This window comes from Pan troglodytes, chromosome 7 (genome assembly GCF_028858775.2).
Source record: "Pan troglodytes isolate AG18354 chromosome 7, NHGRI_mPanTro3-v2.0_pri, whole genome shotgun sequence".
NCBI lineage: Eukaryota > Metazoa > Chordata > Mammalia > Primates > Hominidae > Pan > Pan troglodytes.
Genome location: NC_072405.2, coordinates 30,817,046 through 30,831,479, shown reverse-complemented (window position 1 = coordinate 30,831,479; position 14,434 = coordinate 30,817,046). Strand labels below are relative to the sequence as shown.

The window sequence follows — 14,434 nt, the reverse complement described above, 5'->3', positions numbered from 1 at the left end:
AAGTGTAGGATTATGAGCATGAGCCACTGCACCCGGCCACCTTGGTCTTTCAATAGCTGCCTAGCATTCCATTGTTCAAAAGCATATTATCACTTATTTCATCACTGTCTTGTTGACATTCAGATTACCTTTTTGTTGTTGTTGTTGTTATAATTAACACTGCAGTGAACATCCTTAAGCATCCATATTTTACTATCTTTTTGTGAGTATATCTGTGTGGTAGACGAATTCTAAAATGACCTGCATTGACCTACATCTTTGTATGTATAATCCACTCCTCTTTCAGTGGATGAAAACTGTAAGTATGATGAGACTCCCATTATTTTGTCCCATTATATGGCAAAAGAAAGATTATCTTGGGAGGGCCTGATCTAATCAGGTGAACATTTATTTACTTATTTATTTATTTTTAGGGACAGGGTCTCACTCTGTCACCCAGGCTAGAGTGCAGTGGCACAATCATAGCCCACTGTAATCTCAAACACCCAGGCTCAATCTATCCTTCAGTCTCAGCTTCTTAAGTGGCCGGGACTACAGGCTTGTACCACCATGCAGGCTGACTGAATTCTAATTTTTTAATTTTCTTTTTGGCAGAGAGGAGGTCTCACTATGTTGCCCAGGCTGGTCTTGAACTCCTGGCCTCAAGTGATCCTCTCCCCTTTGGCATCCCAAAGTGCTGAAATTACAGGCATGAGCCACCATGCCTGACCTAAGGTGAGCCTTTTAAAAACTGAGTGAGGGTTTTTTTCCAGCTAGCTGATCACAGAAGAGAAGGTCAGAGAGATGCATTCAGGCTGGCCTGGAAAAAAGCAAACATTCATATTGGGAACTACCACTGGTGGCGACATGTTACCGAACTGCAAGCAGTATCCGGAAGCTAAGAGTCATCCCTGGTCAACAACTAACAGGACAACAGGGACCTTAATCCTACAGTTACAAGGACTGCCAACAAGTGACCTTGGATAAAGACCCTAAGCCCCAGATGAGAACTGAAACCCTGGCAACACCTTGATTTCAGTGAGATCCTATACAGAGAATCTAGCCACACTGTGGCCTGGACTTCTGACCTACAATAACTATGAGATAATAAATGTGTTCTTTTTAGCCACTAAATTTGTGATAATTTTTTATGCAGCATTTAAAAAGTAACACAATCTGCATAATAAATTCCTACAAATGAAATTGCTAGATCAAGGGGACATGCACTTAAAATTTATAAATATATTACAAAATTGCTCTTCAAATACCTCACATCTTTGTTGTTGTTGTTGTTGTTGTTGAGACAGGGTCTCACTATGTCTCCCAGGCTGGAGTGTAGTGGTGATCACAACTCACTATAGCCACAAACTCCTGAGCTCAGGTGATCCTCCCACCTCAATCAGCCTCCTGAGTAGCTGGGACTATAGGTAAGTGCCTCTATGCACAGCTAATTTTTTGTGTTTTATTTTGTAGAGATGGGATTTCAACATGTTGACCAGGCTGGTCTTGAACTCTTGGGCTCAAGTGATCCACTCACCTGAGCCTCCAAAAGTACTGGGATTACAGGCATGAGCCACCATGCTCAACTTACACCAATTTAAACATCCACCAACAGTAGATTTAAAACTTCCTGGTAATTAGCTGCTGATTTAAAGTGTTTATTCCAGTAAGTCACCAAGGGCTGGAAGGATTTGTATCTTGCCCTCTTGCAGCTGACTTTTGACAGAGGGACTTTTTAAGAAGTGATTATCCTCTAAAATTTCTTTTAATAACAAAGACCTTTTCTTTGAGGCTCTACTAGGAGGGATGTTTTCATTACAACTACCATCTCCAATGTAAGAAGATACTGGTAGCAAGAATTCATATGAGCATATGAAACACTATAAATAGCAATCTACCTATCAGTAAAGGGATCTGTGGCAGATTAATAAACTTTGAGTCTCTGAAAACAAATGTAAAAGTTTTTTTAACTTTGAAAATTATTTTTGGAATAAAAGTTTAAATATTTTATAATATATTTTTCTAAGATAATAATCTGCAGAAAAATCTGGATACAAAATGAAATCCATGATCAAAATATCAACCATATGAACACTAACGTATATTTATACATTCAGGATTCGTTAAAAGGGGTAGATTTTAGAGCCAGATGGGACCCAAGATATTTAGTTTAGCTTCCTTATTTTATAGAGAATATGCTAAAATTTTAGAAGTCAAAACAGGTAAAATTTTGCTTTTATTTCAGTACTTTCATCACAAAAATAAAAAAAAATTTTGGCATATAACCCAATATACATATTTTCTGGAAGACTACTTTAGAGTATGCCAAAAGTCTTTAAAATGTGCCTGCCTTCTAACCCAGAAATTCTTTTTCGAGAGTGTGTTCTAAAGATACAAATCACAGATGCTCATTCATTCAAATGAACTCAACCAATATTTACTAAGCAACTTCTATGAGCAACTAATACTGTTGTGGGTGTTGGGGAAAACAACAGTGAACAAAACACACCCCTGCTAGCATGGAGCTTACATTCTGGTGGCAGAGAAAGACAGTCAACAAATAAATACACATAAATCTCAGGTGTTGATAAACACTATGAGGGTAAAATGATGAGATTATGATTTAGAAAAGCAACCAGAGGAGAAAATCTCGGAATAAATGACATGAATGAAATAGAATGTATGTCTTATAAGCAGATAGAGATCTGGGAAAAGAAGAACTAAAAATGCAAATGCCCTGGGGCAGGATCTCCTAAACATCCCCAACATAGTCAGCATCATACTGTTTGTTAGTGAGCAGCCAATTATGAGTACTAGATGCTAGTCAAGGAAATCTATGAGTTTGTTTTTTTGAGATGGAGTCTCACTGTATTGCCAAGGCTGGTGTAGAACTCCTGGGCTGAAGGGATCGTCTAGCCTCAGCCTCCCACTATGTTATCTGTTTTTTAAAATCAGCTAGTAATGTTTTGACTTTCAAAATAATTCTATTTCTTTTTTTTTGAGTCGGAGTCTCGCTCTGTTGCCCAGGCTGGAGTACAGTGGCAGGATGTCACCACAACCTCCATCTCCCGGGTTCAAGCCATTCTCCTGCCTCAGCGTCCTGAGTAGCTGGGATTACAGGCACGCACGACCACACCCGGCTAATTTTTGTATTTTGAGTAGAGACAGGGGTTTCACCATGTTGGCCAGGCTGGTCTTGAACTCCTGACCTTGTGTTCCACCTGCCTTGGCCTCCCAAAGTGCTGGGATTACAGGCGTGAGCCACTGCACCCGGCCAATAATTCTACTTTTATATTAAACTTATTTTTACTATTACAGCAGTAGTCACAGTTAGAAACAACCTAAATATCCTATGATTGTTACTAAATTGGCTACATATATGATTGTGTGTTCGTAAGATGGAATACTTTAAAAAAACTAAAATAACACTTACAAACCATGTTGTCAAAAATACTTAATGATATGGAAAAAATGCTACTACATTAGGTGAAACAGAAATGTATTAAACAGTACATATGAGCCCAATTTTATTTTTAAAATATATACAGATATATGTATACCTGAACTATTTCATAATAATAAAAAAGAATGGAAGACCATATTTCAAATAGTGTGGTAACAGTGATTACCTCTAAGTGGCATGATTATGGACACTTTCATTTTATTTTATTTTTTGAGATGGAATCTTGCTTTGTCGCCCAGGCTGGAGTAGAGTGGCGTGATCTTGGCTCACTGCAACCTGATTATGGATACTTTTATCTTCTTTAGACTTCTCTGTGCTTTCCAAATATCCCGAATTATTTATTTTATAAACAAGGGGGAACCCAAAAGTTATTTTCAAAATAAATGTTTTAGAAGATAGAATCTTAGTTCTTTGCAGGTGAAAAAAATAACAACAGGACAGGAAGCATTTAAATTCTATTAGTTTCTTTTTTCTTTCTGTTTGATTTACTTAGGACAGGTTAAAGGGTAACTAAAAAGGTTCTAGAGGAGTGATTATACTTACATTCCTGTTTGAAGGTGAAATAGTCTGTAAGATGCCTGCATTCATGATTTCCCCGAAGCAGAAACAATGTTTTGGGATGATTAATCTTTAAACTCCATAAATACAGCACACACTACAAGACAAATTCAAGCATAAAATTTTCTTTGTGACCATTATAATGCATAAACACAATTTATATAATTCAAATGACTTGCTGTAATGGCATATCTCATTGTTACTCCCAAATTGAAAAATGAAACCTTTGAATGTGATATACTTATTGCCCTAGAATTTGACAAGCCTTCATAGAAATCTCTCTCTAATCTCTGTTCTCATGTTCTATCTAAATATCTAGAACCCTCTCAGCCACTCACACATATATTATTAGTCGTAAAACCTGTATTTTACTTAATTCCAAAACACTAAAGGCATTTTCACTAAGACCAGGAACAAGGCAAGAATATTTACTATCTCTGCTACTGTTCAAAACTGGTGTAAGGGTATTAGCCAATGGGATTACACCTCAATTAGAGGGTTAAGAATGGGTAAAGAAAAAATAAAACTATCTCTATTTGCAGATATAACCCCCCAAAATCAATGATAAAACTAACTCAAATAATAAAATAATTCAGTAAACTAGCAGGATATAAAATTAACATACAAAATCAATAGCCCTGGGGCACAGCAGCACACATATGGCTCCAGCTACTCAGGAGGCTAAGGCAGGGGGCTCACTTGAGCCTAGGAGTTCAAGGCTAACCTGGGCAACATAGGGAGACTCCATCTTTAAAAAAAAAAAAAAATAGGGCCAGGTGCAGTGGCTCATACCTGTACTCTCAGCACTTTGGGAGGCCGAGGCGGGCAGATCACCGGAGGTCGGGAGTTCGAGACTACCCTGACCAACATGGAGAAACCCCGCCTCTACTAAAAATACAAAATTAGCTGGGCGTGGTGGCACATGCCTGTAACCCCAGCTACTCGGGAGGCTGAGGCATGAGAATCGCTTGAACCCGGGAAGCGGAGGTTGCCATAAGCCAAGATCATGCCACTGCACTCCAGTCTGGGCAACAAGAGCGAAACTCTGTCTCAAAACAAACAAACAAAAATAGACCTTTTATACAGAAAAAATCAATAGAACATCATGGTGGAGAAATCCCCATTTGTAACAGCAACAAAGAGGCCTAAAGACACAGGAATAAATTTAACAAGAAATGTGCAAAATCCACACAAGGAAAAAATGTAAATGTAACCCTGTAAGACATAAAAGTAGACATGAAATAATGGAAAGACATCCCTTGTTCTTAGATAGAATAAATCAACATGAAAAGATTACAGTTCTCAGCCAGGCACAATGGCTTACACCTGTAATACTAGCACTTTGGGAGGCCGAGGCAGGTGGATCACCTAAGGTCAGGAGTTCGAGACCAGCCTGGCCAATATGGTGAAACCCCGTCTCACTAAAAATACAAAAATTAGCTGGGCGTAGTGGCGAGTGCCTGCAATCCCAGCTACCTGGGAGGCTGAGGCAAAAGAATCACTGGAACCTGGGAGGCAGAGGTTGCAGTGAGCCAAGATCATACCGCTGCACTCCAGCCTGGGTGACAGAGTGAGATTCTGTCTCAAAAAAAAAAAAAAAAAAAAAAAAGATTACAGTTCTCCCTAATTTAACTTATAAGTCATGAAATTCCAAGAAAAATACAAACAAGCTATTTCATGGAGTTAGACAAGTTGACACTAAAATTAACATGGAAAAATGAACATGCAAGAAAGAATAACCAGGAAAACACTAAAAAGAGACACTATGAGGGCAGACTATCCCTACCAGATGTTAAAACATACTGTAAAATGTCTATAATAAAAACAGTGGTACTGGTCCTTATGTAGATAAATATACCAGTGGAATTTTATACTACAGATATAGTATAAAAGTACCTACAAAAATTTGGTAAATAATAAAGGTGGCATCTCAAATCACAGTAATAATGATGAACTTTTAAATAAATGGCTCTGGGACAAGTGGTTGCCATTTAAAAAAAAAAAAAAGATAAAGTTAGATCCACATCTCACACAAGGTACAATAAACAACAAAAGGATGAGCAATCTAAATGTAAAAAGAAAAAACCACACAAGTTCTAGAAGAAAACATGAGTGAGTTCTTCTTAAGCCTGGTGTAGGTCAAAATTGGTGTAGGTAAGAACTGTGTAACTAATGACTAAAAATCCAGAGGCAATAAAATAAAAGATAGGTAAATTTGACCACACAAAAATGAAAATAGGCCAGGCACGGTGGCTCACGCCTGCAATCCCAGCACTTTGGGAGGCCGAGGCAGGCAGATCACCTGAAGTCAGGAGCTTGAGACCAGCCTGGCCAACATGGTAAAACCTCTTCTCTACTAAAAATACAAACATTTGCTAGGCGTGGTGGCAGGTGCCTGTAATCCCAGCTACTCAGGAGGCTGAGGCAGAAGAATCGCTTGAACCTGGGAGGTAGAGGTTGCAGTAAGCTGAGATCGCGCCATTGCACTCCAGCCTGGAGCGAAACTCCATCCCAAAAATAATAACAATAATAATAATAATAATATAATTTGCATAGTAAAAAAACAATTTGGCCAAACTGACAAAACTACACATTCATTTAACTTTTGACCCACTTCTAGGAATCTACCCTGAAGATACACTTCCAACAATATGAAAATAAATATGCACAAGGCTGTAGCATGTGTGTAATAGTAAAATATTAGGAACAACCTAAATGACCATACATAGGAGAGAGGCTAAGCTATGATGCACTCACACAATAAAGCACAAGGATGAGAAAGATCTCTATAAACTGATTTAGAGTGATTTCCAGGACATATTTTTAGATGAAAAAAGCAAAGTATGGCTGGGCACAATGGCTCACAAATGCAATCCCAGTGCTTTAGGAGGCCAAGGCAGGAGGATCGCTTGAGACCAGGAGTTTAAGACCAACCTGGGCAATACAGCAAGATCCCATCTCTACAAAACATTTAAAAATTAGCCAGATGTGGTGGTCACGTGCCTGTAGTCCCAGCTATTCAGGAGGCTGAGGCAGGAGGATCCCTTGAGGCGAGGAGTTTGAGGCTGTAGTGAGCTATGATCATGATCATGCCACTGCACTCCAACCTGGGTGACAGAGTGAGACTCTTGCCTCTTAAAAAAAATAAAAAGTACAAGAGTAGCTGTAGTATGCCACCCTCTATATAATAAAGAAGATATATGAAATTCATACGTATGTATCTACTTTGTACATAAAAAATGCAGGAAAGATAAACCAGAAACTAAAGAGATTGGTTACCTATAGCAGGCATTCAGGCACTAAATAGACTATGAAAAGACTACTTGTTTAAAGCATGAGAGCTAAAACAAGAAGGGAGAGTGTGGCCTTATTTGGTCTGAGGTGGCAACATGTGCATTGGGAGACTCAAAGTAGTAGATCACTCTCCACATGTCTACCAGTGACCACAAAAGCACTGTATTGATTTTGAGTTTACAAATCAATTTTAGCAAGGAGACATAGGCATATCCGCAAATACAGAACCCATGAATGATGATAATCAATTGTATATACCAATTATGAAATATTCTGTATATATTTCACAGCCTCAAAACACAAGCAAAAATTGAGAGGCTGATATGGTTTGGCAGTGTCCCCAGCCAAATCTCAACTTGAATTGTAGCTACCAGAATTCCCACACCCAGGGGACAGTAACTGAATCATGGGGGCCGGTCTTTCCTGTGCTATTCTTGTAATAGTGAAAAAGTCTCATGAGATCTGATGGGTTTATCAGGGGTTTCCACTTTTGCTTCTTCCTCATTCTTGCCACCGCCATGTAAGAAGTACCTTTTGCCTTTTGTCTCCCGCCATGATTCTGAGGCCTCCCCAGCCATGCGGATCTGTTAAGTCCAATTAAACCTCTTTTTGTTCCCAATTTTGGGTATGTCTTTATCAGCAGCATGAAAAAGAACTAATACAGAGGCCTATGTTGAGAAACAGATAAATCAATATAGTCATGCACCACATAATGCTGTTATAGTCAACAACACACCACATACAGGACAATGGTCCCATAAAATTAAAATGGAACTGAAAAATTCCTACACCCTAGTGATGTAGCCATCATAATGTCTACATGCAGGCATTACTTACATGTTTGTGGTGATGCTGATGTAAAAAAACCTACTGCACTGCCAGTCATATAAAAGTATAGCACATACAATTATGTACAGTACATAATACCTGATAATAATAAATGGTACTGGTTTGTGTATTTACTATACCATACTTTTAATAATTACTTTCAAGTTTGTTCCTTCTATTTACAAAAGAAAAAGGCTCATTGTAAAACATCCCCAGGCAGGTCCTTCAGGAGGGATTCTAGCAGAAGGCACTGTTATACGACATGACAGCTCCATGACTGTTACTGCCCCTGAAGGCCTTCCAGTGGGACAAGATGTGGAGGTGAAAGGCAGTGATATTGATGATCCTGACCCTCTGTAGGCCTAGATGCGTGCGCACGCGCATGTGTGTGTGTGTGTGTGTGTGTCTTCATTCTTACCAAAAAATTTAAAAAAAAAAGGTTTTAATAAAGCTTATAGAATAAGAATATAAGGAAAAAATATTTTTGTACAGCTGCATAAGTCTTAGGCCTTCACATTCACTCATAATACCACTTGTAAGCTAAGTGGCATTACAAAAGAGTCAAAAAGTTAAAAAAATTAAAAATCTTTTTTATTTTTTGGTATACTAGGCAAAGAACTTTATTAACCTTTGTTTCAAACTTGATTCCCAGGATTCTTCAGCTTAATTAGCTGCAAAGAATGAATTGTATATAAGCAAAAACTGAAAAGAGCTGCAGTGTCCAAGGAGCTTGGGCTTAAAAATATTAGAGATCTAGATTTTATCAGATCCATAAACAAAAATTTCTTAAAAAGCAGTCATAATATAAAATAGCAGCTCCCAGTAACTTCTTCAAGTTTTATCTTCAGAAGTTGACTCAATTCAGTTTGCCTCATTCTTGGAAGCCTCATCAAAATTCTCCATCTTGGAAGCCTCATCAAAATTCTCCATCTTGGAAGCCTCATCAAAATTCTCCGCAAGAGCTGGAACTTCATCGTCATCCTCTCCAGTAGCAAGTGGTGCTTTTCCATTCACAGACTGTTTGGGCAGAGCTTCAGCCAGTCTCCTTAAACTAGTCAGACAGTGTGCACCAAGCTGGTTTAAGATGCTGGGTAGCATTTCCATCAGCTGCTTTGTCTCAGCATGGCCTGTAATGGTGAAAGAGTTTGCTGGCATCTCTGCTGTTAAAGTGGATCACTGTTCCTTGGTTTGTAAACATATTCACCTCTTCAATACCAGAGACATTGTTTACCTCTAACTTCTTTAAGGAGAACTGAAGTTTTTTATCATCTGCTGTGGCTGTTCTATGAACCACCTTCTTCTTTCTGTGAACCATTCCTTTCCCACCAATGCGCACTTGTGCCTGCAGTTTGGCAAGTCTTTCCTGGCTCATAATTGTTTGTTTCATCTTCTCAGAGCAGATAAGGGGCCACGTGGGGGGCTAGGGTTGGTGCTTGGGGGTCTCGGGTGGACCACCAGCTGAGATTAGGTGCACACACACGGGGACGCAAGATGGCAGCTCAAAATTAAAAATCTTATAAAGTAAAAAGTTACGGCCGGGCGCGGTGGCTCACGCCTGTAATCCCAACACTTTGGGAGGCCGAGGCGGGCGGATCACAAGGTCAGGAGATCGAGACCATCCTGGCTAACATGGTGAAACCCCGTCTCTACTAAAATACAAAAAATTAGCCGGGCGAGGTGGCGGGCGCCTGTAGTCCCAGCTACTCGGGAGGCTGAGGCAGGAGAATGGCGTGAATCCGGGAGGCGGAGCTTGCAGGGAGCCGACATCGCGCCACTGCACTCCAGCCTGGGCGACAGAGCCAGACTCCGTCTCAAAAAAAAAAAAAAAAAGTTACAATAAGCTAAGGCTAATTTATTATTGAAGAAGGAAAAATACTTTTTAATAAATTTAGTATAGCACAAGTGTACAGTGTTTATAAAGCATCTGGTAGTATACAGCAATGTCTTAGGCCTTCACATTCACTCATCATTCACTGATTCACCCAGAGCAACTTCCAGTCCTGTACAATCCATTCATGATAAGTACTTTATACAGGTATTCCATTTTTTCTCTTTTTTTTTTTTACTGTATCTTTTCTACATCTAGATATGTTTAGACACACAATACTTACCCTTGTGTTACAACTGCCTACAGTATTCAGCACAATAACATGCTGTACAGGTTTGTAGCCTGGGAGCAACAGGCTATACCATATAGCCTAGGTGTGTAGCAGGCTATACCATCTAGGTTTATGTAAGTACACTCTGATGATTTCACAACAGCAAAATCGGCACCCATTTCTCAGAACGTACCCTCCTTATTAAATGATGCATGACACTGTAATGGTAGTTGGAAATTTTGACACAGTGCTGAAAGTAACTGATAGTTCAAGCAGACAAAAATAGTCAAAGTTATAAAGAATAGCTCAACAAGTAGAGAATACACATTCTTTCCATGAATATATGGGAAAATCACAAAAATCTACTCTGTACTATATCACAAGGAGTCTCAATAAATTTCAAAGAATGAGTATTATTCCAATCATTTTCTTTAATCAAATTACATCAAATCAATAATCAGTAACAAAATACTAGCTCTAAAAAAATCCCATATGACTGGAAAGAAAAAACATACTACTTCATTATTTTAGGGTTAAAGAGAATTCTTAAAATATAAAATACTGAATGATAATGAAAGCAATACATGTCCAAATCTGTGGGACTCAGATAAAGCAGCAATTAAAGGGCAATGTATAGTGACAAGTACACTATTTTTTCATTAGATTTGCAAGTATGCTTGTATATGTTTAACCTATCTCTGAAAGGTCACATAAGAAACTCCTAAGAGTGAGCGCAAGAGCTGAATGGCTGGCATATGAGATGCTTAATTTCATCAGTAATTAGAGAAACATTAATTAAAACAGTAGAATACTACTTTATACCCATTATATTGGCAAGTATTATAATATGAGATAAAATCATATTCTGGAAGGAGGGATGTGAGGAAATAGGAATTCTTCAGTGCTGCTGGTAGGAATAGAGACTTGCACAGCCATTCTGAAGAGCCATCTGGCAACCAATGCTCAGTTCAAGTATGAATGCATACAACCTTTCTCCTGGCAATCCCATTTTGTTCATAAAACCTAGAGACATTAAATCATGGTAGATTTATATGAGGGTGTTCATCATAGCAGTGTTCATGTTAGAAAGAAACTGGAGGTAAACTAGGTGTCCACCAAGCAAAAGAGAGAACTAAAGTGTCATACATAAATACTGTGAAATTCTATACAGCAGACAGAAAGCAATCAACTAGAGGCATGTATAGTAGTAACCTGGATATATCTTATCCCATTTCTGGGTATATACCCGAAGGATTATAAGTCATGCTGCTATAAAGACACATGCACACGTATGTTTATTGCAGCACTATTCACAATAGCAAAGACTTGGAACCAATCCAAATGTCCATCAATGATAGACTGGATTAAGAAAATGTGGCATATATACACCATGGAATACTATGTAGCCATAAAAAATAATGAGTTCATGTCCTTTGTAGGGACATGGATGAAGCTGGAAACCATCATTCTCAGCAAACTATCGCAAGGACAAAAAAACCAACCTCCGCATGTTCTCACTCATAGGTGGGAATTGAACAATGAGAACACTTGGACGCAGGAAGGGGAACATCACACACTGGGGCCTGTTGTGGGGTGGGGGGGGGGGTGGGAGGGATAGCATTAGGAGATATACCTAATGTAAATGACGAGTTAATGGGTGCAGCACACCAACATGGCACATGTATACATATGTAACAAACCTGCACGTTGTGCACATGTACACTAGAACTTAAAGTATAACAAAATATATATAAATGTAAAAAAAAAGTGGTAAGTGAAAAAAGTCAACAGTATAAATGGCACTACAACGGTGGTTCTCAAAGTATAGTCACATTCATCTCAAAGTGTGGTAAACAGCATCACCTGGGAACCCGACAGAATACAGATTGCCAGGTTCCACCCACGCCTGATGAGTCAGAAACAGGGTCAGGGTCCTGCAACCTGTGTTTGCACAAGCTTTCCAGGTAATAATGGTGTACGTTAACATTTCAAGACCACTGGACAGCACCATATCATTTATGTAAAATTAAAATATTTTATCCGTAAAAGCTCTATACATTAAAAAATTAATATATTAGATGTATTGGCTCAGCACGGCAGCTCACGCCTGTAATCCCAGCACTTTGGGAGGCCGAGGTGGGTGGATCACGAGGTCAGGAGATCCAGACCACCCTGGCTAACATGGTGAAACCCCGTCTCTACTAAAAATACAAAAAAAAATTGCTGGGCGTGGTAGCATGCGCCTGTAATCCCAGTTACTGGAGAGGCTGAGGCAGGAGAATTGCTTGAACCTGGGAGGCAGAGGTTGCAGTGAGCCAAGATCGTGCCACTGCACTCCAGCCTGGGAGACAGAGCAAGACTCCATCTCAAATTAGTGAATATATATATATTTATTTGTTATGTATGTATATAATATATACTTATTATATATATAATATACACTTATATATTATATATATATAATGTATACTTATTATATATAATATATAATATATACTTATATATAATATATACTTATTATATATAGTATATATAATATATAATATATACTTATTATATATAATATATAATATATACTATATATAATATATACTTATATATAATATATAATATATAATATATACTTATATATAATATATAATATATAATATATACTTATATATAATATATAATATATAATATATACTTATATATAATATATAATATATAATATATACTTATAATATATAATATATACTTATTTATAATATATAATATATACTTATATATAATATATACTTATTGTATATTATATGTAATATATACTTATTATATATTATATATAACATACACTATTGTATATAATATACACTATTTTATATATAATATATATTTGTTATATATATATATGCTGTATCTCTCACTAGAAAATACAGTAAAGGACTTTGCTTGTGCATCTCCATGTTAGATCCCTAGAATCTAACACAGGCACTGTTGACAATCTGAGAATCATTCATTCATATATATATTAGATGTATTCTGAATCATATATTAAATACAGTAGAAGCATGTGTATACTGGGGAGAGGGAGTAAGGAACTCAGAGATCACAGATAAGGACAAAAAGAATAAAACAAAAAAGAGGGACTTTGCAAAGACTGATGAGAAATGTGCCATGACCTGAGGAGCTTGATCAACTCAACTGAGACTTTCCCACCTCCTCAAAAAGGAAAGACTTTGAAATCCTGAATCCAAATGTTTCTCAGTATGCCTAATCTAATTACTGACATCTCTTACCTATATTACTAGATTAAATCCTCACTGGTCTCCCTGCACCTGCTTTTGGGCTCCAAAAGTCAATTGACCTTCTAACAGCCAAAGTAATTGTTTTAAAACATAAATGTGAATATGTCACTCCCCTGCTCAAAAAAAAAATTCCTCCAATAACTTCCTAGCACATTCAGAATAAAACCCAAATGCACTGACATGGTTTACTAGGCCTGACATCATCTATGTGCCCCACTCTCTGCACCTCTTCCATCTCTCCCTTACTCATTATTCTGTCTAGCCTCGATAGCCTCACTACTACACATGGACTGCCCTAGACTTGCTTCTGCCTGTAAGCTTTTACACTGGTTGTGCCTCTGCCTGGAATGTAGTTCCCCTGATCTATGCACAGCTTGTTCCCACAGGTCATTCTGTTCAACAATTGCCTCTTCAAAAGAACCTGCCCTGATCACTCCATCTAAGTTAGCTGCTCCTGTCCCGCTTTAGCTCCTTCCTCTGATTTGGTTCCCATGGATGGTAAACAAATGCATGATGCTGTCCCTCTCACTAGAAAATACAGTAAAGGACTTTGCTTGTGCATCTCCCTGTTAGATCCCCAGAATCTAACACAGGCACTGTTGACAATCTGAGAATCATTCATTCTTTGTTGTTTAGGAGTCTCCTACACATTGCAGGGTATTTTGTATCCCTGAAGCCTGTTTATCAAATGCCAAAAGAAACTTTCAATCATTGTGACAAACAATTCAAACATCATTGTACGTAATTATGAGTGCATCTAAAGCATAGGTTCTGAAAAATGGAATTGTTGCATTAAAGCATATACACATTTTGAAACAGGCATTGCAAAATAATCATAAAGCTTAAACATGTAGACACATATAAATAACCTTGTGTGGCTTTATTCTTTTGAGGGGTTAAATTTCATTACCAAGATACCAATTTTCACA

General features: G+C 37.9%; 1 protein-coding gene across 32 annotated transcripts in view; it reads right to left on the bottom strand.

The window, feature by feature from the left end:
* The window catches only part of PPP3CC (protein phosphatase 3 catalytic subunit gamma), a 101,149-nt gene that overhangs the window by 38,751 nt on the left and 47,964 nt on the right, over positions 1–14,434 (bottom strand). For 24 of the 32 annotated variants that reach the window (XR_010159439.1, XR_010159440.1, XR_010159441.1 and 21 more), the window contains exon 4: positions 3,986–4,097. Coding sequence is in view for 25 of the 32 variants with exons in the window: in XM_063816938.1 (XP_063673008.1) it covers positions 3,986–4,097 (112 nt within the window). In the remaining 7 variants the exon portion in view is untranslated. Of the gene's footprint in view, positions 1–3,985; positions 4,098–7,825; positions 7,963–8,750; positions 9,250–14,434 lie in introns of all 32 variants that reach the window. The other 8 variants (XM_063816946.1, XM_063816947.1, XM_063816943.1 and 5 more) reach the window with 2 other exon arrangements.